The sequence below is a fragment of the Mobula hypostoma genome, chromosome 6 (assembly GCF_963921235.1).
Source record: "Mobula hypostoma chromosome 6, sMobHyp1.1, whole genome shotgun sequence".
Lineage (NCBI taxonomy): Eukaryota > Metazoa > Chordata > Chondrichthyes > Myliobatiformes > Myliobatidae > Mobula > Mobula hypostoma.
In genome coordinates this window covers 68,581,951-68,609,124 of record NC_086102.1, presented here as the reverse complement: position 1 = coordinate 68,609,124, position 27,174 = coordinate 68,581,951, and the positions used below count along the sequence as shown (strand labels likewise).

Below are 27,174 nucleotides of genomic sequence, written 5' to 3'. Positions count from 1 at the left end.
GCCTATTACTAACCTGGATCCAGATCGAGTGCGTGACCGTCTGTTTTCAACACTACGACGTTTTGCTTCATGCATTTCAGGCTTTTCAATCTCCATATCTACTTCCTTGAAAAAGAACAAAAAAAAAATCATTTTGTTGGTACTGTTTAAAGTAACTTGCATTGCACCACAACTTAAATTTAACTCACTTGCTGTTGTTGCTGCTGCTGTGGTTGCTGCTGCTGTTGTTGTTGTGGCACCTCAGTGGGAGCATGATATTCTTGCTGAAAAACAGGCTGTAAAGGTGGTACAGGAGGCATAGTAGGCTGAGGCATAGGTGCATAAGGATGAACAGGAACCATTCCATAAGTTGGCAACTGCCCATTGGGAGGTGGGGGCATCTGAAATAGAATAAATGACCATAAATTCTAAAATTATTTAATGTCAAAATAAATCTTCAATATTAAAAAGCAACCTTACATAATGGACATGTGATAACCATCCAAGTTCCAACTTATTCATGGATAAGCTTCAATGTATTTTAGTGAAAACAGATACTGAATAACCTTTTTGAAAAACACACATTTTCTCCTCTACAACAATGCACCATCCTCCCAATCAGTACACTAAAAAGCTGGTTTCTTAGCTAATCAATGCAATTTTTGAAGTACCTAACCCTTAAGGACAGCTGTTAAATTCAGCAAACCATTGTCACATTTGGACACCAAAGCAAATTTTCCCTTTACAACTATTGGGAGGACAATGAAGAACCCAGTAAAAACCTGAGAAGAATCTAAGCTAAACTAAGAATCTCTTTTCTATGTTCAACATTTTTTTCTAACATACTTTCAAAGATCCTCAAAGTCTTAATTAAAATAATGTATGGACAAGTAAACAGATAGGACATTCTATTCAGAATACTGATTGCTGCTGCAAAAAGTTTGGATTGACCGCTCTGAACAGACTTCCCTTATTATCCTGCTAATACTGTTCAACACACATGCATTCATCAAATCTTTCATCAATATAAGGAAACAAAAATGATTTCCTTTTGTGATGATACAATAACCAACATACTATTTAATATGTGATGATTCACAGTTAAGTAAACAAAACAAATTAAGTATTTAATTTGGGTGCATGCATAGATGAAACTTTTCCTGGCTGGTATTCCTAAGAGATTGTCTATTTGTGGGTCATCAGGTGGCTGTAGAGGCTGATCCAGGATCCAGGAAAGTAGCACAAAAGTCAAAAGTCAACCATAAGCACAGTGGGCACAAGGAATTGAATGGCTCACAAAGGCAGCCATTTCTTTCTTTCTTTTTAAATCTTTTTATTGAGTGTATACAAAAAAGGTAAGCCATATAAACATTAATACAATGTTAAAGTATAATAAAATTCCAAAAGATAACAATACCAAAAAGAAAATACTACAAACAATGTAATTTAAGCATAAGAAACCAAGATAACATAATAGTATACTAGATTTTATATATATCAATGGAAAAAAAGAAAAAAAACCCCCCAAAAAAAAACCCACCGTGCAACTAACTAAAAGCAAAGCAAAGCAATGGGCTAACTTGAAACCAAACAGAGTTAAACTTAAAATCACGTCCTCAATCCCGACCTCCATTAAAACAGTGAAAAAAAACAAGAAGGGTAAATATTACATTAAATGAAAATAACGAATAAAAGGTCCCCAAATCTGTTCAAATTTAAATGAAGAATCATAAAGGTTACTTCTAATTTTCTCCAGATTCAAACATAAAATCGTCTGAGAAAACCAAAAAAAGGTAGTTGGAGCATTAAGCTCTTTCCAATGTTGTAAAATACATCTTTTCGCCATTAAAGTAAGAAATGCAATCATTCTACGGGCTGAAGGGGAAAGATTACTAGAAATTTTAGGTAATCCAAAGATAGCAGTAATAGGGTGAGGAGAGATATCTATATTTAATACCTTAGAAATAATATTGAAAATATCTCTCCAAAAAGTTTCCAAAGTAGGGCAAGACCAAAACATATGAGTTAAAGAGGCTATCTGCCCCGAACATCTATCACAGAAAGGATTAATATGCGAGTAAAAACGCGCTAACTTATCTTTGGACATATGTGCTCTATGCACCACTTTAAATTGAATTAGGGAATGTTTAACACAAATAGAGGAAGTATTAACTAATTGTAAAATCTGCCCCCAATCATCCACAGAAATGGTAAGCCCCAATTCCTGTTCCCAATCTACCCTAATCTTATCAAATGGAGCTTTCCTGAGTTTCATAATAATATTATAAATCATAGCCGATGCACCTTTCTGACATGGATTAAGGTTAATTATCGAATCTAAAATATATATAGGAGGAAGCATTGGAAAGGAAGAAAGTATAGTACTTAGGAAATTTCTAACTTGTAAATATCTAAAAAAATGTATTCTTGATAAGTTATATTTATTAGATAATTGTTCAAAAGACATAAGGGAACCATCTAAAAATAAATCCAAAAACCGTAAAATACCCTTAGTCTTCCAAGTTTGAAAAGCGCGATCCGTAAAAGAGGGAGGAAAAAATATGTTACCTAAAATAGGAATCGCTAACCCGAATTGATTAAGATCAAAAAATTTTCTGAATTAAAACCAAATACGCAAAGCATATTTAACGATCGGGTTAGAGACCTGCTTAAGGCGTTTCGAATCAAAAGGAAGAGATGAACCTAAAATAGAACCAAGTGTATAACCCTGAACAGATTGTAATTCCAATGCTACCCATTTAGGAATAGATAGTATATCCCGGTCAAGTAACCAAAATTTCATATGTCGAATATTAATAGCCCAATAATAAAATCTAAAGTTAGGTAATGCTAAACCTCCATCTCTCTTAGCTTTCTGTAAATGTATTTTACCCAGTCTCGGATTCTTATTCTGCCAAATAAATGAAGAAATTCTAGAGTCGACTTTATCAAAAAAAGATTTAGGAACGAAAATTGGTAATGCCTGAAACACATATAAAAATTTTGGCAAAAAAAACATCTTAACTGCATTAATACGACCAATCAAAGTTAAATATAAGGGAAACTATTTAGATGAAAGTTGAGTAATATGGTCTATTAATGGTAAAAAGTTAGTCTTAAATAAATCTTTATGTTTACAAGTAATTTTAATCCCAAGATATGAAAGGTAATTATTAATCAATTTAAATGGAAATTTATAATATAAGGGAAGATGTTTATTAATCGGAAAAAGTTCACTCTTACTAAGATTTAATTTATAACCTGAGAAAAGACCAAATTGTGCTAATAACTCTAAAACAGCAGGAATAGATCTCTCAGGATTAGAAATATATAAAAGTAAATCATCAGCATAGAGTGATAATTTATGGGACTTTAATCCCCGAGTTATCCCAGTAATATTTGAAGATTCTCGAATAGCAATTGCAAGAGGTTCTAATGCAATATCAAATAATAGGGGACTAAGAGGACAGCCTTGTCGAGTACCACGAAAGAGAGGAAAAAAAGGTGAGTTTAAAGAGTTAGTACGAACCGAGGCTACAGGGGAGTGATATAACAGTTTAATCCAGGATATAAATTTCAAGCTAAAATTAAACATTTCAAGCACCTTAAATAAATAAGGCCATTCTACTCTATCAAAAGCTTTCTCGGCATCTAAAGAAATAACACACTCAGGAACATTTTGTGAGGGAGTATAAACGATATTTAACAATGTACGAATATTATAAAAAGAGTAACGACCTTTAATAAAACCCGTTTGGTCTTCCGAAATAATAGAAGGAAGTACTTTTTCTAGTCTATTTGCTAATAACTTAGAAAAAACTTTAGAATCAACATTTAATAAAGATATTGGTCTATAAGATGCACATTGAGCAGGGTCTTTATCCTTCTTTAGTATTAAAGAAATTGATGCTCTATTAAAAGATTCCGGAAGTTTACCAAGTTTCAAAGAAGCCTCAAAAACCTTATAAAGCCAAGGAATCAATAAAGAAGCAAAACATTTATAAAATTCAACGGTAAACCCATCAGGGCCAGGAGCTTTCCCCAGATTCATAGAAAAAATAACATTCTTAATCTCATCCATTGTAATGGAAGTATCTAATAAAGAAGACATATCCTGTGAAATCTGAGGAAAGTCTAACTTATCTAAAAAATCATTCATATATTTAGAATCTCGAGGAGACTCTGATTGATATAAAGAAGAATAAAAACCACAAAAGGTTTGATTAATCCCCACATGATCCAATATCAATCGATCATTTTGGTTATAAATCTGATTGATTTAAGATTTAACATAATTAGATTTCAATTGATTAGCCAGCAGCTTGCCAATTTTATCACTGTGAACATAAAAATCACTTCTTGTTTTCTTTAATTGGTTTACAATCGAGGACGAGAGTAGTAAACTGTGTTCCATTTGAAGTTCAGTTCTTTGTTTGTATAGCTCCTCAGAAGGAGCCATAACATATTTCTTATCAATTTCTTTAATCTTGTCCACAATTGCCATCTCCTCCTGCTTCTGTTTCTTCCTCAAAGCAACGGAATACGAAATAATCTGACCCCGAATATAGGCTTTAAAAGTGTCCCAAAGAGTGTTAACCGAAATATCTTCTGTATGGTTAATTGTAAAAAAAAGCTCAATCTGTTCATTCATAAAATTAACAAAGTCCGAGTCCTGAAGCAACAGCGAATTAAAACGCCATTGTCTATTGTTTGGTATATTGGCCATAATTTTAATAGAAAGCTTAAGTGGAGCATGATCCGAAATGGTTATAGAATCATAATCACATTTAATCACTGAAGGAATGAGACGAGAATCAATAAAAAAATAATCAATTCTTGAATAGGAATGATGAACATGTGAAAAAAAAAGGAAAAATCTTTTTCCTGAGGATGCAGAAAACGCCAAATGTCCGTCGACCCAGAATCAGAAAGGAAAAAATTAATCAAATTTGCAGATTTATTAGGTAAAGTCCGTAAAGGAGCCGAACGGTCCAAAGCTGGAGATAAACAGGTATTAAGATCTCCGCCCCAAATCAATGAAAACTCGTTCAAATTCGGAAACTGATCAAACAATGATTTATAAAATTCCGGACAATCCATATTAGGAGCATAAACATTAACCAAAACTACTTTTTTATTAAATAGTAAACCACTAACCAATAAAAATCTACCATTCGGATCAGAAATAATATCCTGTTGTATAAAAGTAACTGAGGAATCTATAAAAATAGAGACGCCTCGAATCTTAGCATTGGAGTTCGAATGAAATTGTTGTCCCTTCCAGAATTTGAAAAAACGTAGTCTGTCCCCCCTCCGTACATGGGTCTCTTGTAAAAATAAAATTTGTGCTTTAAGTCTCCGGAACACTTTAAAAACTTTTTTTCTTTTAATAGGATGATTAAGACCATTAGTATTCCAGGAGACAAAATTAATAATAGACTCCATAAATCCTAAAGTCAACCCACAACAAGGAGGATTGACAATAGGCGCGACCCACAAACCCGGAGAGGAAACAGAACATACAAAAGATACCGGGGAAAAGGACGCAACCAGTACTTCAATAATGTATATAGCCCAAAGAAAAACAAACTAAAACGTGAAGCCCCTCCCGCCACCCCCCAGCCCAAGACCCCAAGGCAAAATCTAAAGCAGACCCGCCAGAAAGAAGCAAGCGCTAAAACTACCCCCATGACTTCCGGTATACGCTCCCTAAAAAAAAGGTATAAATATGAAAAGGATCAGCTAATTGTAAAACAGTAAAAAAATAAGTAAAAAAAAGTTAGCTCAATTAGAATACACACAGAACAGAACAAAAGCCGGAAAATATATATAAAAAAAAACCACAATAAACCTCAAACTCATGAATAGACACAGCAACAAAAAAAAATAGGATTATTAACATAAAGTGATTATAAAAAGCAAAACAGAATAAAATTTAAACAAAAACTACAAAATTTAAGGCCGCACAGGAAATACGTAAGATGACAAAAGGGAAGTAACCACCCAGAATCCCCTGGGAAAAGAAAGAAATGACGCAGTTAAAAAGAAAGTTTAGTAGCCATATTAAGAAATCAAAAGTAAACTTTTCTGCCCAAATAGGGCACAGAAAAGTTAAAACCAACCAATTCACAGCCTCCGATCAACGGAGAAAATTAAAAAGAAGGCAATTAAGATGTTGGAGATAAAAGTTGATCCAGATAACTCTGGGCATCCGATGAAGAATCAAAAAAACGAAGGGCTCCATCTGACATGCGAATCCTTAGACGTGCAGGGTACAGCAGCGCTGGTCTTAAATCCCTCTTATAGAATTCCGACATCACGGATCTGTAACGGACCCGTTGGTCCCAGATTGGTTTACTGAAATCTTCCACGAATCGGAACTTAAGATCCGAAAAATCAATGAAACCTTTAGATCGAGCGAATCGAAACAGTCTCTCCTTGTCTTGAAAGTAATGAAAACGTAAGATAACATGCCTAGGTCTATCTGACCTAGACGAGTATGATGGGATTCTGTGAACACGATCCAGTAGCGGTGGTTGGTCAGGAAATACAGTAGGGAATGCATCTTTTAAAAGTTGGGAGAAATATTTCATGGGGTTGTTAGCTTCAACGGCTTCCCTCACGCCAATCATTCGTAAATTCTGCCGTCGCATTCTAGATTCCAAGTCAGAGTTTTTAAAAGTCAAAAAGTCAAGTTTCTTCTTCATTACATTAATTGTTTCTTCGATTTTCCCCATCTTAAGCTCACTTTGTTGCGCGAATTTTTGAAGATCAGATATAGCCGACTGATGTTCCGCAATACATGTTTGCATCTTATCAATTAAATCGGCAATTTTCTGGAAATTAGTTGAGATTTCCGTATGAATCAGGTCTTTAACAAAGCCTGCAATTTCCGTACGAATCATCTCCCTAACAGAGGTTGAAATTTCCCTCTGAATTAACTCCGATATCGCTTTCAAAGTCACCGGTGATTCAGTCGGAGGGAGATCCGTAGCTTTCGGTTTAGCCGAAGGTTTACCATCCTTGCCGTCTTTCCCGTTCTTAGACATAGCAGATCTAAGTATCATCCAATTGTCAGAGAATTCAGTTTAATTCAAAGTATTGTAAAAATTGATGCCTTAATGGTTAATTAAAGTATAGCTGACCATAGAGAAAAAAAACTCAGAGGTAATGGAGCGAGTCAAGAACGCGACTTCACTCCATGAGCGCTACCGGAAGTCTCCCGCCATTTCTTATGCTGTACAAAAATGTCAACTGACCACTCCCCAAGTTACAAAATGACGACTTCAACTGGCTCTTTCATTTGCACTAGTGGAAAAAGAACATTGTGAAGTTGCTCTGTACTTAGTTAAGTATAACACTTATTTTTTATTCCATTAAGAGGTAGGAAATGTGGAAGCTCAGACTGTTTATTACACTGTGGACTTAATTGGTCTTTAATTGGACTTAATGTGGTGTTTAATTGGTCTTCCTGTTCTATATTTGCATTTTGATATTGTAAATATTAATCACAATACTACCATATTCAGGTATGTTAACTAAATAGCTAATGCGCATCCATTTATCAGTTTTAAAAAAATGTTGATTCCAGGATTTTAAACTTGTTGCATTCACTAACCTGTTGTTGCAATGTCTCTTGTTGAAGACCCATCAAAGTTTGCTGAAATTGTTCCATATTTGGCAGTTGTATTCCAAGCTGCTGATACATAGGTGGCTGTAAGCCTTCTCCCGAATAGGCACTAAAATTAAGTAGACAAAACAAACAATGTTTAATTCAGCAAACTAGAAATCCCATTAAAAGTACCCATAGAATGCATGGAGTTCTTCATGTACAACTATACATATTTAATATTTTCATGTGGTGAACAACTTGATACTGTTGATTAACAGCAGCATATTCAAAAAGTTGGCCATAGAATTACTATGTCCAATTCAAATAATTTAACTAATTTTGTGTCATATCACTCGTGACCCACATACAACTCATAGATCACTAGTAACCGCATGAGCTCAAGACAATCAGTTCACTGGTACTTACAAAGAAGTTTGAGCAGGTGGAGGCGTAGGCTCTTCTTTCTTTACTTCATCAACTTGTTCTGGCTCATCATCATAATCAAACCGGTCAAGCAATTTCTGCAGTAAAATTGTGAACAACCTGTCACATTTCATTCATGAGGAAAGACCCTAAAGTAGTTATTCTATATTTTGAAACATCTACTTTATACAAATGTGACCAGTCTACTCAGTATCAAACATTCAATTGACTTCAAATGTTTCTCCATACCCTGTCAAAGGCAGCTTTCTGCTCGGGAGGCTGCGTACTGGGTGGTTTCAACTGAGCAGTTATTGCCTCCACTTGAGACATTATGGCACTATCTACAACTGGTGACTGCTGCTTTGGAGCCTGCTGGAAGTTCTGCAATATTTGCTGTATCTAAGGTGGGGAAGAAAAATCAGCATTACCACTTATGTACAAAATTGAAAAAAAGAGTGAAATTGCATGTTCCAGAATACAATGAACCTAAACACAAAACTAAAAGGTAATGAATCTTTCAACTTTTTTTCCTGCATGTATTGAATCCATTTTAAGTTACTGCATGTCAAGTATTTTGTAAATGTGGCAATAAACTTAGATGGGGAGTAACTTTAAACAACCTGGAACAGCACAAAAAAACCTCAACTTACACTTCATTTACCCTAAAAACAAACTAACTAAAACAAACTAAAAAAAAGTCAATCATTATGCTTTTATTTCTCTTTCATGAAGATTAGGATACAACAAATTAGTTTAATATCGTCACTGTCAGTCTTGAAATTCCAGATTTTAGTTAGTTTTTCCATGATAAAATACCCAACTCTTAGTTTACCAAATGAAAGAAAATGTGGTTTCCATTTAGCATCACAATAAAATTCGGAATTGAACATAACTTGCCCATTTCAAATCAATATACATAAAATTTAGTGGTAGCATTAACGTAATATGTACAGCACAAGTCAATTGAGTGTAATTACTATAAACTGTTATTTTACCTGCGCCCCTTGCGTTGACTGAAAAAGCTGAGCTACAGCTACGAAAGCATCAGAAGTGGGTAGTTGTTGTTGCATTGTAGATAAAGAATCAGAAGTAATCTGAGGAACTGGTGCAGGTGTGGGAGGTTCAACAGGAGGACCTAGAAAATGTAATTTGAAATAGCTGAACATTATTTCTCTGCAATGCTAAAATGCTAATATTGTTAAAAAAGTAACACCAAAACCTTACTGTTGCACAGATTGCAAAATAAAAACTGTCAAAATCCCTTTTCCATTGACTTGGGCTTCTGATTAAGGAAATGAGTGGTTAAAGTTTGAATTAATTGATTTCATGAAAAGCAGCAGTCAGGCTGCTGCAGACAGACCTCATCATTCTGGGTTTGGCAAAGATCAAAATAATATGATTCCCACTCCTAATTCCAAATTCAGTAACTCTTGCAGGATGCACACTTAACATCTGGTCAGAGATAGAATGGGAGTTCCTTCTTCCTTTTCTCCCATGGTCCACTCTCATTTCCTATCAGATTCCTTCTTCTTCACCTTTTGGACCGATTTGGCTTCACCTATCAACTACCAGCTAGTTGTCCCTTCCCTCCACCTACCTTTTTATTCTGGCATCTTCCCCCTTCTTTTCCAGTTCTGAAGGGCCACAACCAGCTGTTTATTCATTTCCATAAATGCTGCTTAACCTGCTGAGTTCAGCATTGAGCATTTTCATTTTTTCTTTAAATTCCTAATTTTTAAAATTAAGTGTATATCAAGCTCTTCGAGTGCTGGTTTGTACTTGGTATGTGCAACAACTTCTGTCAAAGCATATTGTTGAGAATTACAATTGGAAAAGAAACCTTTACTTGGGGCTTTGCAGAGATTCAACCAGCTTCCTTGTTTGTGATTATATTGGGATACCGACTCAAAAGTATTTAGTGGCAAGGTTTGCAGCAATCATAGGCAAGAGACTCCCAAGGAAATCTGAGGTCAGTGACACGTAGAGGTACTAAAATATGACCAGGAATGAATGAACTTCTGAAAAAGAGATGAAAAAGGGTTGAAGTGCAAGGTGAAACAAAGGTGGTGGCGAATTTCAACATCCATATTTGCCTTATTAAAGTTTCTTATCTCAAGAATTAGCTACTGAGAAGAGAACCTTTATGTTAGACAGCAACGTGGTGCTGAAGAGGGCAGCTGGTGGAGAATCTTGGTCTTCCAGATGTCAAGTGGAAAGACAATCTTATAACATGCTTTGGTGAATGACTTAGTGCTATGAAACAATGGATGTGAGGCCATTCCCTGCATACTGCAGTAAAATTACCGAGGTTCAGGTGACCTTTTATAGGACTAGTTGCAAATTAAGTTTTCCATGAGATCTGTACTGTTATAGACCCATTGGGTAGTAAAATAGCTTGCACGTTATCTGTCTTGGAGCTGCAGGTAAACTTCTGTGGGCATTTGAATTTGAGGAAGGCACTTCACAGTCTAACTGGTGCCAAATATAGTCATACATCCTGAAGTGTTGCTCTCTGCAATTTTCTTAGAGCTAGCACCTAGTGAGAATCAAACTAGGCAGACAGAATTTACACTTCATTTTACAACTGCTTTCTATTGCTGCACAGCATTTGATTCACAGAAAAAGATAGGACTTCAGATGAGGTACGAAACTTGAGGTTTTCTACAGTAGGGATCTCACAGCACAGGAAAAATCCCAATAACACCGCTACAAAATTCTCCAAGTTTATTGAAAGTACTAGCAAATCAATACCAATGTCCTCTCCCAGACCAGCACCTCCATCGTTGACAATATTATTACTATCAGACAGCTACATCTAGCTGACCAGGTCACTTTTATGTCTGATATGAGACTCCCAAGGCAGAAAACGCTCTAAGCTCAATTGTGGGAGGAGATCACCAAACAGATAAAAAGATTCAAGTTGTGCCCAAAGATTTCTTGAAGAAATGTAACAACTATGTAACAATTATGTCCCATGTTTGCTGGATGTGGAGGAGGCACATTTTGGATAGTACCAAATACCTCAAGGTCTGTAACAGGAGCTCACAGATGTCGTGAGGTCATAATCAGTTTATAGCCTCACAGACTACCCACCCACTCCCTCAGCCACCTTCTGTTGTTCCTATTTTGGCCTTATTTGCTACCAAAAAACCTAAAAAGTCAGAATAGAAGTAATCAACGATCTGTAGAGAATGCTCAAATAAAAAAGAGGGGGAGAAAAAGCAGCTACCTTAATTGTGGTATTCAATTTTTCTATACTTTATTGCATGTTCTTACTACTATTATTAAACACCATAAAGAAAGCACGTAATACCATTCAACTTCAAAGCGATCCTTAGAGATTAACATTCAATTCATCAGAGCACTATTCCTGTGTATATGCAATACAATACATATACAAGATGCAAGAAAAAATGAAATAGAATACATAGGAAGAAATTATCAACTTATTTGTCCAAAATAATTCCTTCCTCCATTTTCCAAAACATTCATATGGTTTTATTCAAGGACAGTAGTTCCAATTTATTAATGTCAATGTAGTTGATAATAAAGTTACTATCAGTCTAAAAGTCCCATGAAAATGTTGATAACAAAGTTATCCATCAATTGAATCAATGCTTTTAATCCTAATGCATTTGTTGCAATGTCCTTTAAAGAATTAAATAAAAAGCCCATTCCAGTAGAGGAAATCTGTTTGAATAGTTAACTACCCTTCAAACTGATGTAAAGAACAAATCAGTTATGAAGCTAATTCACTAAGGCGTCATTATTACTTTGTGTTTTTAGACAAACTATTTAACAGCAAACTTACACTTACTTGTATTATTAGGTGCATTTTCTAGTGCAGGTGGAGCAGGAGTTGGTGTTATCCCAACTGCCATATCTAATAACGGCTGGATAACTTCTATCTTGAAGACACAATTCTTTTGCCACAAGTTCAAAACACGAACTATCTTACTCTGTATAAACAAAATAACATTGTAACTCTGATAGATGTAATATACAATTGATGTAGTATTTTCGCACATCTTTGCAATGCTGACATTTACCTCTGAGTACAACCTTCTAATGATCTTACTGAGGCATGAAAAACTGAATGCTAATCATTTTGGTTAACCTTTTAAATGGTGGTTATTCCTACAGATATGAAAATATTATGAAACTTCAGTATCAAGTCAAAAATCTCTAACAAAAAGTTACCAAAGCACTTCACTTGGGCCACTACACATCAAAAAAGTTATACAATTTCATTAATTTCTATTGTTTGCCACTTGGTTTGTAAGAAATAGTATAGCTTCCTAATTTTATACCTTTAAACAGCCCATGGTCATCCCTTGCTTGAAAAAACTAAATCCATTGTTCCATTCACAACCACCACTTATTATTGTTGTCAGGAAGGTTTTAATGACATGACAAAAGTGCAACTTCAATCAGGAACTCAGATCAAAACATTGAAGAAAACTAAAGCTTAAAGATAGACAAAAATATCTTCTGCATGGACGATGCATTTACCTTTTCATCAGATGGGCACTTATACAAGTACTGGAATGTTGCAGTAATATTTTTACTGAAACGTGGCCCAAAAACATCTTTTTCTGCTCCAAACTGATGACGGGATTGGCGAACAATAGAGTCAACCACATACAATCCGGGAACTTTGAATTCTGGTTTGCACTACAAGATAAACAAGTGAAAAGCCTAAATATTATGAATCAACAAACAGTTTTGGACAAATTGAATTATTTACTGTTAATAAATCAAGAAAAAAATCAGTTTCTCACCTTTTTAATAAACTTCTCTACAATTTGCACAACATGCTTGTAAAGCTGGAAAGACAGAAATATTATTGTAGGTCCATTTTTCATTTCTCATAATATTGTCAGACCTTTAGTGACCTTTACAGATATCCAAGCTATTAATGAAATAACTGCTATCTTCCCACATGAACACTAGTTCATTCCTGTCTCGACTTATTTTGTAACTTTGGCCAGGGATTTGTTGACTCATACAGATTAAACTAAACCTATCAACAGCTATATTTTGCATGAAATGAGATGAAATGCAATTTACTAAAAATGTTCATGGCAATTCCCAACATTGATTCACCTGAGACATTCACTGACAAATTGAAAGTGTAATGATACGCAAAGAAACACTGCTTCATTCTTTTACCCGTAAGAGGCTGCAGGGGAGGGGAAGAACATAACCTCATGCAAAAGAAACCAACCAGAAACTGAAAGGGAAAAACAGGAGGAATAACATGAAAACAGGTACAATAGAGAGTATCATGCAAGATTTCTTACCTTAATAGCTTTAATGGCAGCTTTTGTGATAAGGATCATTTTTGCCCGTGAAATTGGTGGCTTTAGTTCCATTAAGGAAAAGAGCTAAAACAAACAAGAAAAATCAAAATTAGTCAGGTTGTATAGATTTCAAAGTACATTTAGATTATACCTTTTAAAAGGGCAACACGTCATCAGGAACACAGCAATCTGGCATTTCTTGCTGCAATGAACATCTGCTGCACCAGAAATATCCGCGGTACCAAGTAATTTGGATGTCAGAACATCTCTATCTTACTGCAAGGTCTCTACTGTAAACCATCTCTAAAATCATTTACTGCACGATCTCTAATGTAAGATGACAGTATCTCAAACCTGCCTAATATTCCTGCTACAGAGGAGCAACTTTAACTTTCAGAAAGCAGTATTCTACTACATCAGACATGACATCAGCAATTGGAAGGAGGAAAAACCCACCCCCACCACACACTTACATTGAAAGCAATTCATTCTGATTTGCAATAGGTTTTATGAAGACCACAAAATTCACTTGCTTAATCACAGTAGTTTCCTTGATACAGGTTTGCAGATACTTAAAGTGTGTTGAAGAATAACAATGAGTACAATGCGTACTCATCAAAATGATAATCTGGCAATTGCCAAGAACTCTTCTGCTTTAAAGCAAATGAAAGAAGATTGATTTCAATCAGCCACACAATTCTCTCTCACTTTTCTAACAATTTTTAGTGGTTTTGTTATTCAGAAATATAAAATAATTTAAACTGCCTCTACTTGACGAACTCTCACTTTGCATTCAGTTATAAACCCTCCCTGTTAAAAGTATCAAACACATCCCTCTTTGCCACCACAATTGTAAAATCACACTGACATTCCTATCCATCCATAGTCCTCAAAAAGGTTAAAGATCAGTGACAGAAATTTTCATTTATATACAATTTCCTAAAAAGAATTTTTAACATTTATGAATAAATTCTTCAATATTATTGCAAGATTTTTGTAATAAGTGAATTTTCAAAGGAAAAGTTAATTTACAATTGCCACAATGTAACTATCATAAAACATGGAAGAACATTCAACAGCAGACTTTTACATATTCATGTTCAGCAAAATGAATTGTCAAATATTAATTATGTAATGGTAATCTATTATTAAATAGTCAACCACTGTATTTAACTCTTAAGGAATCACAAAACAATTCAAGTCAAATATTACAGTATCACTTGGGGGTACAGCTGCTTTACTGTATGCCTACTGGATCTATAGCCAGAGGGCAGGATGCTAATCTAGAAACAAGCTCAAATCTCAAAACAACTGAGAAATTAAAATTCAGTTAATCAAACCAGATTCTGCCCCATCCAACAGATGTCCTGAAATATTGCCATCCATACCGATATCCTTTTAATAGGCATACAAATACAGATGAAGAAAAAATATGATCCCCTGAATCTAGATTGCTGTAGATTATGGCCAAATTTTCCCCATGCTTACTTTCTTGCCCAGTCCATACAATCCTCAGACATTAGGGACAGCACAATAATGTAGCGGTTAGTAAAACCTTATTACAGCGTCAGCAACCCAGGTTTAATTCCACCACCGTCTCCAAGGAGATGTACAATTTCCTCCTACATTCCAAAGACATACAGGTTAGCACGTTAATTTTCACATAAACACGCAAGAGTCTGCATAGTTGCTGTAAATGAATGAACAGTTGATGTTTCGGGTCCTGAAGAAGAGTCCTTGGCTCGAAATGTTGATTGTTTAGCAATCTTCACATGGGTGTAGTTGGGTAGCATGAGCTCATTGGGCTGAGGAGCGTGCTTCTCAATATAATTACTGATATCCAAAAGATCTCTCAGCTTCTTACATTGAATATTCACTGTTCATTAAGTGGCAAATTCCTAGACTTTACCTTGAGAACTATCACCTGATTCTCGTCATCATCTGAAGAAACTAAGCCACTTGGGAACAACCTCCACAATCACAGATTTAAAAAAAGTGATCTCATCCATCAAAACTTAAGAAACTTGGATCTTGAGCAATCTCACCGTATAATAATTCCTTATTCCAAGAATTTACTGTCTTTCACTGCACTGCCTCCAAGACAACTGTACCTTTTTTTTAACATCAAGACCCAAACAGCCCTCCTTGTTACATTTTCAATTGACCATTACATTGGTGATATATGATCTTGTTGGACTGATCCTGTGTAATCCTTATTTTCTACATTGTTAGTACATCCACAAATATTAGATTCTAGCATTTTGCCAATCACAGATGTAAAGCTAACTGCTCTAGTTTCCCATTTTCCCCTACCCTTCCTTCATATGGAGCTGTTACTTTGGTTACCTTCCAGTAGGTGTAATTTCCAAAGAAGATTGCTAATTTATTTCAACTGCCATCACTTTGGGAATATAAACTTTCAGTTTCTGGAAATGTGTTGCATTTTATAACCAATATCTATGCTAGGTTCTTCTTTTAATCTAATGTCACCCTTGCCTTCCTAAGTTAGCTATTGAATGATTATTTCCCATCTCTTCCCATTCTCTATGGAAGACATATTTGAAATATTTCATGCACTTCACCGCTTACCTACTGGCAAACCTTTTTCCAATCTACTTTAGTTAACGTATCCCTCAAGATGTCTCCAATCATTTTGTGCATCCACTCAACAGCATAAAAAAGTATATACAAGATCACAGATAAACTTAGCAACACATACAAAATACTGGAGGAACTCTGCAGGTCAGGTGGCATCTATGGAAAGAAGTACAGTCAATGTTTTGGGCCTGCTCAGTTCCTCCAGCATTTTGTGTGTTGCTTGGATTTCCAGCACCTGTAGATTTTCTCGTTTTTGATCTCTCAGATAGCCTGTTTGTGTCTGGTTTTACCACACACCAACTCCACCACTATTAGTTTAAATCCATTTACAGCCTTATTTTCCCATCTCACCAGACGACCCCCATAAGAGTTTAAGCAAAGTAAGTAGCTCTTTTCCCCAATAAATGCACCAATGTCCAATGATTTCAAATACCTTCCTTCACCACACATTTAGTTATGTAATTTGCTCTGAATGTATGCCAATTTACACTCAGGTGAGAATTTCAGCATTGTTACCCAAGATTCTGCATGCTAGCCTCAAACAAATGTCTTCAGTAGTGAGCAATTACCATTTTGAAACCATTGGACGAAGTCAAAAGACTCATTAATAATATTTTGTGTCACCACAAACTGCCTGAGTCATTTTTCTGTCCATGGCAATTACTTAAATCCAGGGCAGCACGTAATCTAAGCAGTTACTCCCTTCTAAATTGTTCTATCTGGGCAACTCCCCCCCCCATCCTAATTCTCCAAAATATCAACAGCTTGTACTTTTGATGTACAAGCTCTTAATGTAAATTTCCTAAATTTACTGTTAATGTGGTTACTGACTTTGTTGTAGCAATAGCTAAATCAATTTCCTGATACACTGTACTGCCATGATCAAATCCTACTTAGTATATTACTTGGTTTCATTTCAGTAGTTATTTCCTTAATTTGTTTTTCTGCAAGCCTTTTTTATTTAAAAAACACAGAACTTGCATTAGGTGCTGGAGAATATTCAGCACTTGGCACCTTCAGCCCCAAGTATTAAAATCAGAAAATAGCAACCTTCCTTCTTCCATGCACAAAATTCTCAGAGGAACCAAATTCCCATTCCAGCTGTCTCCATGTAACCACATTGATAAGGGTAAACAAATGAGGTGTCATTCAGAGCAATTTTAAGAAAACGGTGGTGACTCCAATTAAAAGTTGTTGCAGTAATTATGTTGTGAACAACATATACAAGTATGCTGCTGCACTTCCTGTATATACAATATATATTATCTATCTACATACATATATACCTTAGAGTAGCCTTTAAAAAGACAGGATTTTTACTGTGAGCAAATTATGTTACACTCAAGGTTTACATGCAAATTGGGATTAAAAGCACTAATTGGCTAGCACAAAGACATACATATACACATACATAAATTACTTGAATGATCGCTTTTGTGCAAAATTGTGCAGTATCTTTATTTATTCAGCCATATAACATTATATACAAAAACTCACATTTCCTAGTATCATTGCAAAATAGTATAAACCTCAATAAACAACTTTCTTCAGATTATAATGCCTTGAGAAATGTTATGCACATTTGGCAAAAAGTCTGCAATGACATTTATTAACAAAGGACTTGTATTTTGTATGGTGTTTCCAGGGATCCATGCTGATTAAATGCTTCAAGATACCTTCGCATCTGCTTCAGTATCATTGGTCTTCTGGTACAAGTAGTAGTCCAGGAATGAATATGGCACACGGACACATTCTAAGGTCCAAGGTTGCATGTTAATTGATCCACTTGAAACTTGGTAGAGGCAACACATAGCCTTCATGGACAAAGTCCATGGTTTTAGAGTTTCCACCATAGCATGCTGACAAATTGGAACCATTGAAGAACTCCCTTAGACTGCCTTCCAGAGAATAAAAGCAACAGAAAATTGATGTGATGCATGGAATGTCATAGCTTCTCATGAAAATGGGGAAAAAATGTTCTGTATTATACACATATGCAAATACTAGGAATTCAAAATTGATAAAATAATCTGGACAGTTGAGAGACTCATGACAGCAAATAATATTTACAACAAAGTTATTGCAGAGCTCAAAAGAACTCAAGGGTCAAGAACAATGTCCAATTTCCCAGCACCCTCCTCCACCCCAGCATTCAGTGTTCCTTAGCAACTCCACACTTGGCAGAAATGGACTTTGGCGGCAATTTCCTCCATTCAACAAGATGCAATGTGTTCACGAAGCAGCTTCAGCTACAAATAACACCATCACTTATGGAGCTTAAATAAGCCTTACTCGGACACCAGCTTTGACGCAACTTAGCTAGTAAAGGAAAACATCAAATTAGAATGCTCCCCAACATTCAAAACCTACTAAATTAAACCAATTATTAAAATATTTAATTATCTATATTTTGAAAAGTCAAATTCATTAAGTTAAAAAAAATTCACAAGTGAACTCAACTGAATTACCCAAGATGTACCTAGATCCCTTATAGACTTTATTTCGCCCATGAAACAGTTACTGAACCTGTACCAGGTCTAATGTGGCACAGAATTTTTGAATATTTTTGCCTGTTTAACTGCTGAGACAAGCAAGAAATTGGTGCTCCTCCCTTGTACTCTATGACAAATCCTACATCCATGCACAACTGGGAAGTCCTGAAGTTCCGGTCTGCCCGTTTGTGCTTGCATCATCAGGAAATTCTGCTTTCCTGACTTATGAAAAGGAAAACACTGGCAGTTCAAAGTGGAAATGTTGGCATTTCTCTAGAAAATCAAACCATTAGGGTGCTTATGTTTACAATGCATTACAGAAACTTGGAACAATTAAAATGCTCAAGGACCTAGTCAAGTTAGTTAAAATGTGCATGCATGTTTCTTTTTTGAAAATGTAATTGGGAGTGAGGAAAGAGCAAAACAGAAATTCTGTTCCAATTTCTTGATATTTTATATCAGCCAACATTGCTATTTCTGTCCCATTTTATACTAAAAAGCTTAATTAACCATGGAATTGTCTGGGTTTTAAAATTAATCCCTCATAACCACCAACGACATTCTCAAGAGATGCTACACTTGAGCCTGAACAGAAGTATTGCTAATTCAATGTGCTATTTATTGCTCCTTTTGGATGTTTTTTCTTCTACTTTTCCATGATTCTCTTTCCCCAGTTTCTCTAGCACTGAATCAGGAGACAGTTGTCTCAAATCTGGATGTCATGCCCAGATTTTCAAGTCCATTATACTTAACAATACTCCTCAAATCTGTACCAGTAGGCAAAAACCAAAGAAAAAAATTAACCTTTACTAACAGTGAATGAGCAGAGGTACTGTAAAATAACAGTTGTCTTCACTTCCTGGCATTCACTTCAATGGAATCCACAAAGACAGGCTCATACAGTGGCATGTAAAAGTTTGGGCACCCCGGTCAAAATTTCTGTTGCTGTGAACAGCTAAGCTAGTAAAAGATGACCTGATTTCCAAAAGGCATAAAGTTAAAGATGACACATTTCCTTAATATTTTAAGATTACTTTTTTTTAATTTCCATCTTTTCCTTTTTTGTTATTTTGAAACTGTAAAAGGGCCCAAAGCAAAAGTTTGGGCACCCTGCATGGTCAGTGCTTAGTAACACCCGCTTTGGCAAGTATCACAGCTTGTACATGCTTTTTGTAGCCAGCTAAGAGTCTTTCAATTCTTGTTTGGGGAATTTTCGCCCATTCTTCCTTGCAAAAGGCTTCTAGTTCTGTGAGATTCTTGGGCCGTCTTGCATGCACTGCTCTTTTGAGGTCTATCCACAGATTCTCAATGATGTTTAGGTCAGGGGACTGTGAGGGCCATAGCAAAACCTTCAGCTTGTGCCTCTTGAGGTAGTCTATTGTGGATTTTGAGGTGTGTTTAAGATCATTATCCTGTTGTAGAAGCCATCCTCTTTACATCGTCAGCTTTTTTACAGACAGTGTGATGTTTGCTTCCAGAATTTGCTGGTATTTAATTGAATTAATTCTTCCCTCTACCAGTGAACTGTTCCCCGTGCCACAGGCTGCAACACAAGCCCAAAGCATGACCGATCCACCCCCGTGCTTAACAGTTGGAAAGGTGTTCTTTTCATGAAATTCTGCACCCTTTTTTCTCCAAACATATCTTTGCTCAGCTCATTGCAGCCAGAAAGTTTATTTTAACTTCATCAGTCCACAGGACTTGTTTCCAAAATGCATCAGGCTTGTTTAGATGTTCCTTTGAACTTTTTGGCCACAATGAGCGAAGGTATGGAGACAAAAAGGTGTAGAATTTCATAAAAGAACACCTCTCCAACTGTTAAGCGGGGGGGGGGGGGGGAGATCGATCATGCTTTGGGTTTGTGTTGCAGCCAATGGCACAGGGAACAGCTCACTGGTAGAGGGAAGAATTAATTCCATTAAATACCAGCAAATCCTGGAAGCAAACATCACACCGTCTGTAAAAAAACTGAAGATGAAAAGGATGGCTTCTACAACAGGATAATGATCCTAAACACACACCAAAATCCACAATGGTCTACCTCAAGAGGCGCAAGCTGAAGGTTTTGCCATGGCCCTCACAGTCCCCCGACCTATATATCATCGAAAATCTGTGGATAGACCTCAAAATAGCAGTGCATGCAAGACGGCCCAAGAATCTCACAGAACTAGAAGCCTTTTGCAAGGAAGAATGGGCGAAAATCCCCCAGACAAGAATTGAAAGACTCTTAGCTGGCTACAAAAATTGTTTACAGGCTGTGATATTTGCCAAAGCGGGTATTACTAAGTACTGACCATGCAGGGTGCCCAAACTTTTGCTTCGGGCCCTTCTCCTTTTTTGTTGTTCTGAAACTGTAAAAGATAGAAATAAAAAAGTAATCTTGCTTAAAATATTAAAGAAATGTGTCATCTTTAACTTTATGCCTTTTGGAAATCAGGTCATCTTTTACTCACTTAGCTATTCACAGTAACAGATATTTTGACTGGGGTGCCCAAACTTCTGCATGCCACTGTACTCATTGCTGGCAAACAAAAGAATTCTTTCCCCCCTTCAGTTTCAATGCAGAATTCAAATCTTGGGCGATGTTTCAATCAGTAAATTCAGGTGCTTAATTATTCTCAGCTGTATGGAAATATTTTTGTAAGGAAGACTGAGTCAAAATGCATTATAATCAGTCCAACAAGTCAACAATTTTTTTTTCAACATTGTAATCAACATTTTTCATGCTTTTTTAAAAGAAAACCTCTAATGCTGTAGTTCTTTCAACCGAAGTTTAAAGAAAGGCATGTAAATTGGGGAAAACCTTTTCTTTTATGCCCTTCCACAACTTATAACGTAGTAACTATAAACTGTGAGTAAATGAGTACAATACTTGCCTATTAAAATGTGTCTTTCCACCCTTCAATTACACCTTTTAAATTTCTCATAATTTTAAAGTATAGATGCTGCAGTGTGTGAAACTTTTTAAAATCATGAATAATTAACATTAAAACAGGAATATCATGCAAAATGGCCATTTCGCACAAGGCCAGTTACAGAATGATCCATTGAATCCTGATATCAGTAATCATTGTAGCCTTCAGCAAAAACTCTGATGTAGCAAGTCAGATTTTCACATTAAAATTAGGCAGTCTGGTAACTTAAAAAGTTTGAAATTTCTGCATGCACATCAGAAAGCATGCTAACCTGAACTTAATATTTAAAACATTCACCTTGGTATTCATTCTGGATATAAGTTTGAAATAACAAGCTATATTAAGTATTTTCTTTGTATGACTATTCTGAGATCCAGATTAAATGCCATTTCCTACAGAAACTATATACTGATAAGTGCTCTAACCAGATAGGTTTTCAGTATTTACAAATAGGAAACAAATAATGGGGTGTGCTTAATTGTCTTTTTGTTTCTTTCCACCCCTGGGATCAGCATTCGGCAATTTCCATCCACGAAGTCAAGGCCAACTAATTGTATCACTTGCAATTGTATGAACTGATGAAAATCTTTAATTTTATTTTGTACCACATCTCAATACTCAGTTTCATTAAAGTTAGCAGCTTGAAATGTTAACCCTGTTTGTCATTCAATGAACGACGTTCATCCTGCAGAGTTCTTAAGTTCTTGGGGGATATCATATAACCATTTCAATTTACGTCCATTACTCAACAAACTGTATATACTCTAATTTATATGAAATTATCCCATTCTGTTTTAAGAGAATGCAGTAAGAGGCAAAACTTAATTTGAAATGTTGCCCAAATATACATCTTATTAAAGGCTGTCACCTTTGCAGACATTATTACCGCAGTGAATTCCCTATCATTGTACATGTTTCAAGTTTCAAAACCTAAATAATCTAAAAAAAAGCAACTTCAATTGACCTCTGCTCACATGCCATGCAAGGTTAATAGCGGGACTTAACATGTAAACTTCCTACTACCTTTTCATATCACAATATTCATTAAGCTACATGCAAAATCTTTCATCCTTTCGAAGTAAATATCCAACCAAAATTGGACAAAAACTGCGAAACGATTGCGTAGATGGTGTCACAGCATCTGTGGAAACATAAACCAAATTAATCCCACAGATGCAACCTGACTTGCTGAGTATTTCCATCATCTGCAGTTTTTGACTTTCACTAATGTTCCAGGTCAATAATTTCCATCAGATAACAGATCTCTGTCTTTAAACTGCTTCGCATCTGGGCTTTTTAACCAAATATGATTTAGAGCAATGAACATTTCAGGTCAGGTATCCAGTTCTAGCCGATTAAAGGTCATTCTTCACAGATGCTACCTGACCTGCTGAAGACTTACAACAATTGTTCTCATTAAATTTGAAATTATTTTTCTTTTGTTTTAAGTTTATAGAAATTAAAAGATAACACCCCCCCCAGCATAACTAGATACAAAATCAGAAAACTTCATGCCTGGAATCTAGTATGAAAATGCTGTTCATATGCTTATATATTTCCTAATGTTATCTGAACAAGCACAAACTGAGGCATGAAAATTAAAGACAAGTTCTCAATTTACTCAGTTAGATAGATTATATCGCCATTCATCATTCCATGTGGGTGGTGAATCTGTGGAATTCATTGCTACAAAAGCAGAGGTGTATTTTTAAAGCGGAGGTTAATAGGTTCTTGATTAGTAAGGGGAAAAAGCAGGAGAATGTGGTTGAGAAGGAAATTAAATCAGCCATGACTGAATATCAGAGGAGACTCGATGGCCCAAATAGCCCTTTTACCAAATAAGGTTAAAAAAAAATTCAGCATTCTCATCCAAACACTATGAATTGTTTTAGTGACAACTGTTCAAAAAATTCAAGGCAATAACTTTAGTTATTAAAATATACAGTCATATATTTATATCCACATTCAGTTCCAGCATGCAGTGATATAGTGCTGACACACTGATTAAAATCACTTAATTAAGTGTCACATGTGGTTCACTGAACAAAACTCACATCTACATTTCAAGAATAAAGATTCGATTTGCGCTAGCCCTGACTGCCATTACATAGGTTGGTATCCTTGCCCCCTAGAGTAACAGCTGGTCCGAATGCTGCCTTTCATTGAGGCATTAAACCAAGTTCAGCCAGCCCTTTAAGGAATAGTAAAGTTGCTCCCAAGAGCAGTAAGTGAATTAACCATCCTATAGGCCAAGGCACATCACTCACATTATAAAAGCAGCTTATGTTTTTTTAAAATAAAACAGAATGTTTGAACAAACTTGTTGGGAAAAAAAGCTCGCTGGCCACCATACATTATAACTTACAAGGGCTACTAAACTTCTTTGGGTGTATAAGTGCTTTGGTAGCCCAAAGTTGTGAAAATTATCTCTTCTATTTGAAAAGCAGCAAAGGTATACACAATTTTGATACATGTATTAAATCTTTCATTCAGCTGAATATGCATCTGGTGGCAACAGAGTATTTTAAAAATGACGTTGATAACAGGAAACTTGTCTGAAATAGAACTAATTTAAGCCCTTGAGTTTACGGCAGCATTCAGTAAGATCTAGGCTGATCCACGACCTACCTTCATTTATTTGTATCCTCAGTTCCTTCGATAAACAGAAATTTTAGCAATCTCGGATTGAAAATTAATGACTGATCTAACATCAACTGCCATTTGCAGATGGTATAAAAATACATCCCACCTTCACACTTCAAAGGACTAACACTCCCACCCTCAATAAGGACTGCTTCTCCTTCTCTGTCAGTATTCTTCAACTTGTCGGAATAGTTGTCAATTTAATCCTTATGTTATCCTTGTAAACTCCAGGGAATACCAACAGGCCTTATGTTGCTTCTTCTCAATTTAACTGCCAACGTATATTCCAAGTCCAATCCTCCCGAAGAAGCAGTATCCAGAAATTCTTAGTCCAGATGCAATGTAACTAAAGTGTTTGCATCTGTTGCTTACCTTTGAGTCCCTCGTAGTCTACTCCATTAGAAATAAAAGCCAATGATCAATTAGCTTTGCTTGTGTACTATGCATATCCAGGATTATTATTATTTATTTTTTTTTTAAAACATCACATACCTGAAATGATCCTTGACTCTCCATTGCCTCCAGTTTTTCCATATTTCTATTTTATCCAGTTTAGATCTAATTTTCAAATGATCATGGAGAAACCTACATTTTCTAGACTTCCACTGCCTAACACAATTTCAAATATCCTGAGAACAATCAGTAAATACAGTATTAAAGCACTGACGATTTATAATCACCACCTGGAACCTAAAAATGTCATGAAGTAACTAGCTGTAAGAATTTCAATTTTTTTTTGTTTCTAATGCAGATACTACCCAATATTTTCCTCCCATAAATTCACACAAAAGATGGACTGTTTGGTCTTTACCAAACTTCAATTAAAATCAATGGGTAATTTTGTCTCATTGTTTAGTTTAATTCAAACTGGATGATTTAACCCAAAAATGACTTTCCAGTATAATATAAACCCAAGTCAATAATGGTTAAGCATTTTAAAATATTACTGAGTGAAATAAAATGTAAAAGCCAGACTAAAGAGTTGTTATCACTTTGTAAAGAATTTTCCAAGCCTATCTCTAAAAGATCCCTAGTCTGTTGCTATAATTCAGATAACTTACTTTGCTCACCTTTAATTTATGCCTTTACACTCTTAAACTGAAGATGTAAAAATGGTGCCACGGCACTTGCGTGTTCAAATATGGATTAACCAACATAGATTCTGCTATTTGATCCCTTTGGGAATTATGCTATAAAAAAGGTTGCTGTCACATTTTCCAGTTTAGGAACCATACTGTTAATGAATGGATAAACTGCTAGTCTTTCCTTGTTTGTTCTTTTTGAAATTTGGCTCTAAATAGTAAGTAGAAAAATAACTCAATAACAATGCCAATAATTAACATATTGAATCATGAGTTCTCTTCCAATTAAAATAACATTGTTTGCTTTACTGAATCAGTTTGATTACCATGCTGTCGAATCCACTACATGTGAAATGCTGTAATAGCAAATGACGAGAAACAATCACAATTAATTTTGCATGTATTAATAAGAGCATACCTTTTTAATATAATTAAGAGTATACTGTATTTTCAGCAGATTATTAAAACACATTAAAAGATTGATTTATTTTTTTATTTCAAATCAGCAGTTCATACAGTGTGATGCAAAACAAGACCATACATAGTTTTACAGGAATATTAGGAAACCAATTTACAACTATCTGTCCCCAAAAACAATCATACTGTACAAAACACAAGCACATTAGCAGAAATGTAGATGTTGCTTTTAAAGCTAATTGCATTTTCTCATAAAGTTTTTGATTCCATCCAGGAGTTCATATTTGGTAATGTTCACAGTGAAGGAAGTCCATCATATCAATGCAGAGTATTCTAGAACCTAAATTAACCAATGTTACTACATCGGTAGTTATGTCTTCCTTCTTCAGAGGCTGGTTACACCCTCAGTATGTCCTAAGTATTAAAATTTTTAAAAATGTGCTTGTAGCTAAAAACTTTACTCTCACAGCAAATTTTAAATATTTTGCAGCATCTTTTACAAATTCTTAGCACACTCGTTACATAGACAATTTACAAATTTCAACATTAATTTAGTTGACTGCCTGCACAAGGTTCAAGTATATGGCACAATGCAGTCCCGCATATACACTTACTTTTGCCTCCAATTTTCAGTTTGTACTTAGCATATTGTTTGAAGTGCTACAGCATTCATTTTCAAAATTAACACAATGAAACTTAATTTCCCTCAAATAAAGCATTAAATTTAATAAATAATATTAATTGAACAAGTGTGCAGTCCTTTTCTAATATGGATAGTGAAAAGGTGATATCCTTCATAATTTTAAGTTCATTCTCATTTTCTATTTTTTTAAAAATATAGGAACTGATTTATCCAAACAGACTGAGACATTAGAAACGGTTTTTCAGGTTTAAAATGTTGTTAACTTGGGCCTTAATTTTATACTCTGTGACAAAATTAGGACAGTTCAGTTTATCATTTAACTAATATTGGAAATGATATGTTTGATTAAACTATTCAGGAAAATTAATTACCATACTCCAAAGAAATGACATGGTTCAACAAAGCACCAGGTTAGTTGTGCAAGATATTGCACAGCACCAACTCTTCTTCACAAACCCATACTCAGCAATAGACGAAGAAAGTGGTTTGTAAATTGGCTTTGCTGGTTGCTGTGGAAAACCCTAATCTCTGTGGCTGCACAGAACATCTCTTCAGGACTCTTCTGAGCAACAGTTACTTGCATTGAAAAGAAATAATGGATACCTGAAAGTTGGTGGCTCAGGTTGGCTATTTGGTTGATCGCTGAGCATGGCAAAATGTTTGCAGATATTTCAGCTCTGATCAGGAAACAGAGTAGCTCTAACATCTGCAAAAATTTTGTCAAGCTTGCTGATCAACCAAACTTCCATAACTGAAGGTTCATGCAAAGAATCCTTTAAATTCTTTGCCTGATCAGTAACTATTTGCTTCATTCTCAGAAGTATTATATATACACATAAAGCGAGTAGCTCATGGAAGTTTTGAACTAAATTTAACTTCTTTTGGTAATAGTTGATTTTCAACAGCATTGTATGCACTGTCACTCTTTAGTAAATGGTTAATATAACTAGCAATTTCATTAGTTTGAATATGATAAAACTATTATTCCCATTAAAATCAGAATGAACAAAGTTTATGGAACTTAACTAATGATACATACAAATTATACATTCACATGACACAGCCAA

At 35.3% G+C, this 27,174-nt stretch overlaps 1 protein-coding gene across 1 annotated transcript in view; it reads right to left on the bottom strand.

The window, feature by feature from the left end:
* LOC134348080 (SR-related and CTD-associated factor 4-like) overlaps nucleotides 1-27,174 on the bottom strand; it is an 80,888-nt gene that overhangs the window by 33,455 nt on the left and 20,259 nt on the right. The window contains exons 2-11 of the mRNA XM_063050921.1: nucleotides 13,318-13,401; nucleotides 12,796-12,840; nucleotides 12,527-12,688; nucleotides 11,832-11,973; nucleotides 9,010-9,149; nucleotides 8,264-8,413; nucleotides 8,018-8,112; nucleotides 7,598-7,718; nucleotides 189-380; nucleotides 14-105 (exon numbers count right to left, since the gene is read on the bottom strand). Of these exons, the coding sequence (XP_062906991.1) occupies nucleotides 14-105; nucleotides 189-380; nucleotides 7,598-7,718; nucleotides 8,018-8,112; nucleotides 8,264-8,413; nucleotides 9,010-9,149; nucleotides 11,832-11,973; nucleotides 12,527-12,688; nucleotides 12,796-12,840; nucleotides 13,318-13,401 (1,223 nt within the window). The remainder of the gene's footprint in view (nucleotides 1-13; nucleotides 106-188; nucleotides 381-7,597; nucleotides 7,719-8,017; nucleotides 8,113-8,263; nucleotides 8,414-9,009; nucleotides 9,150-11,831; nucleotides 11,974-12,526; nucleotides 12,689-12,795; nucleotides 12,841-13,317; nucleotides 13,402-27,174) is intronic.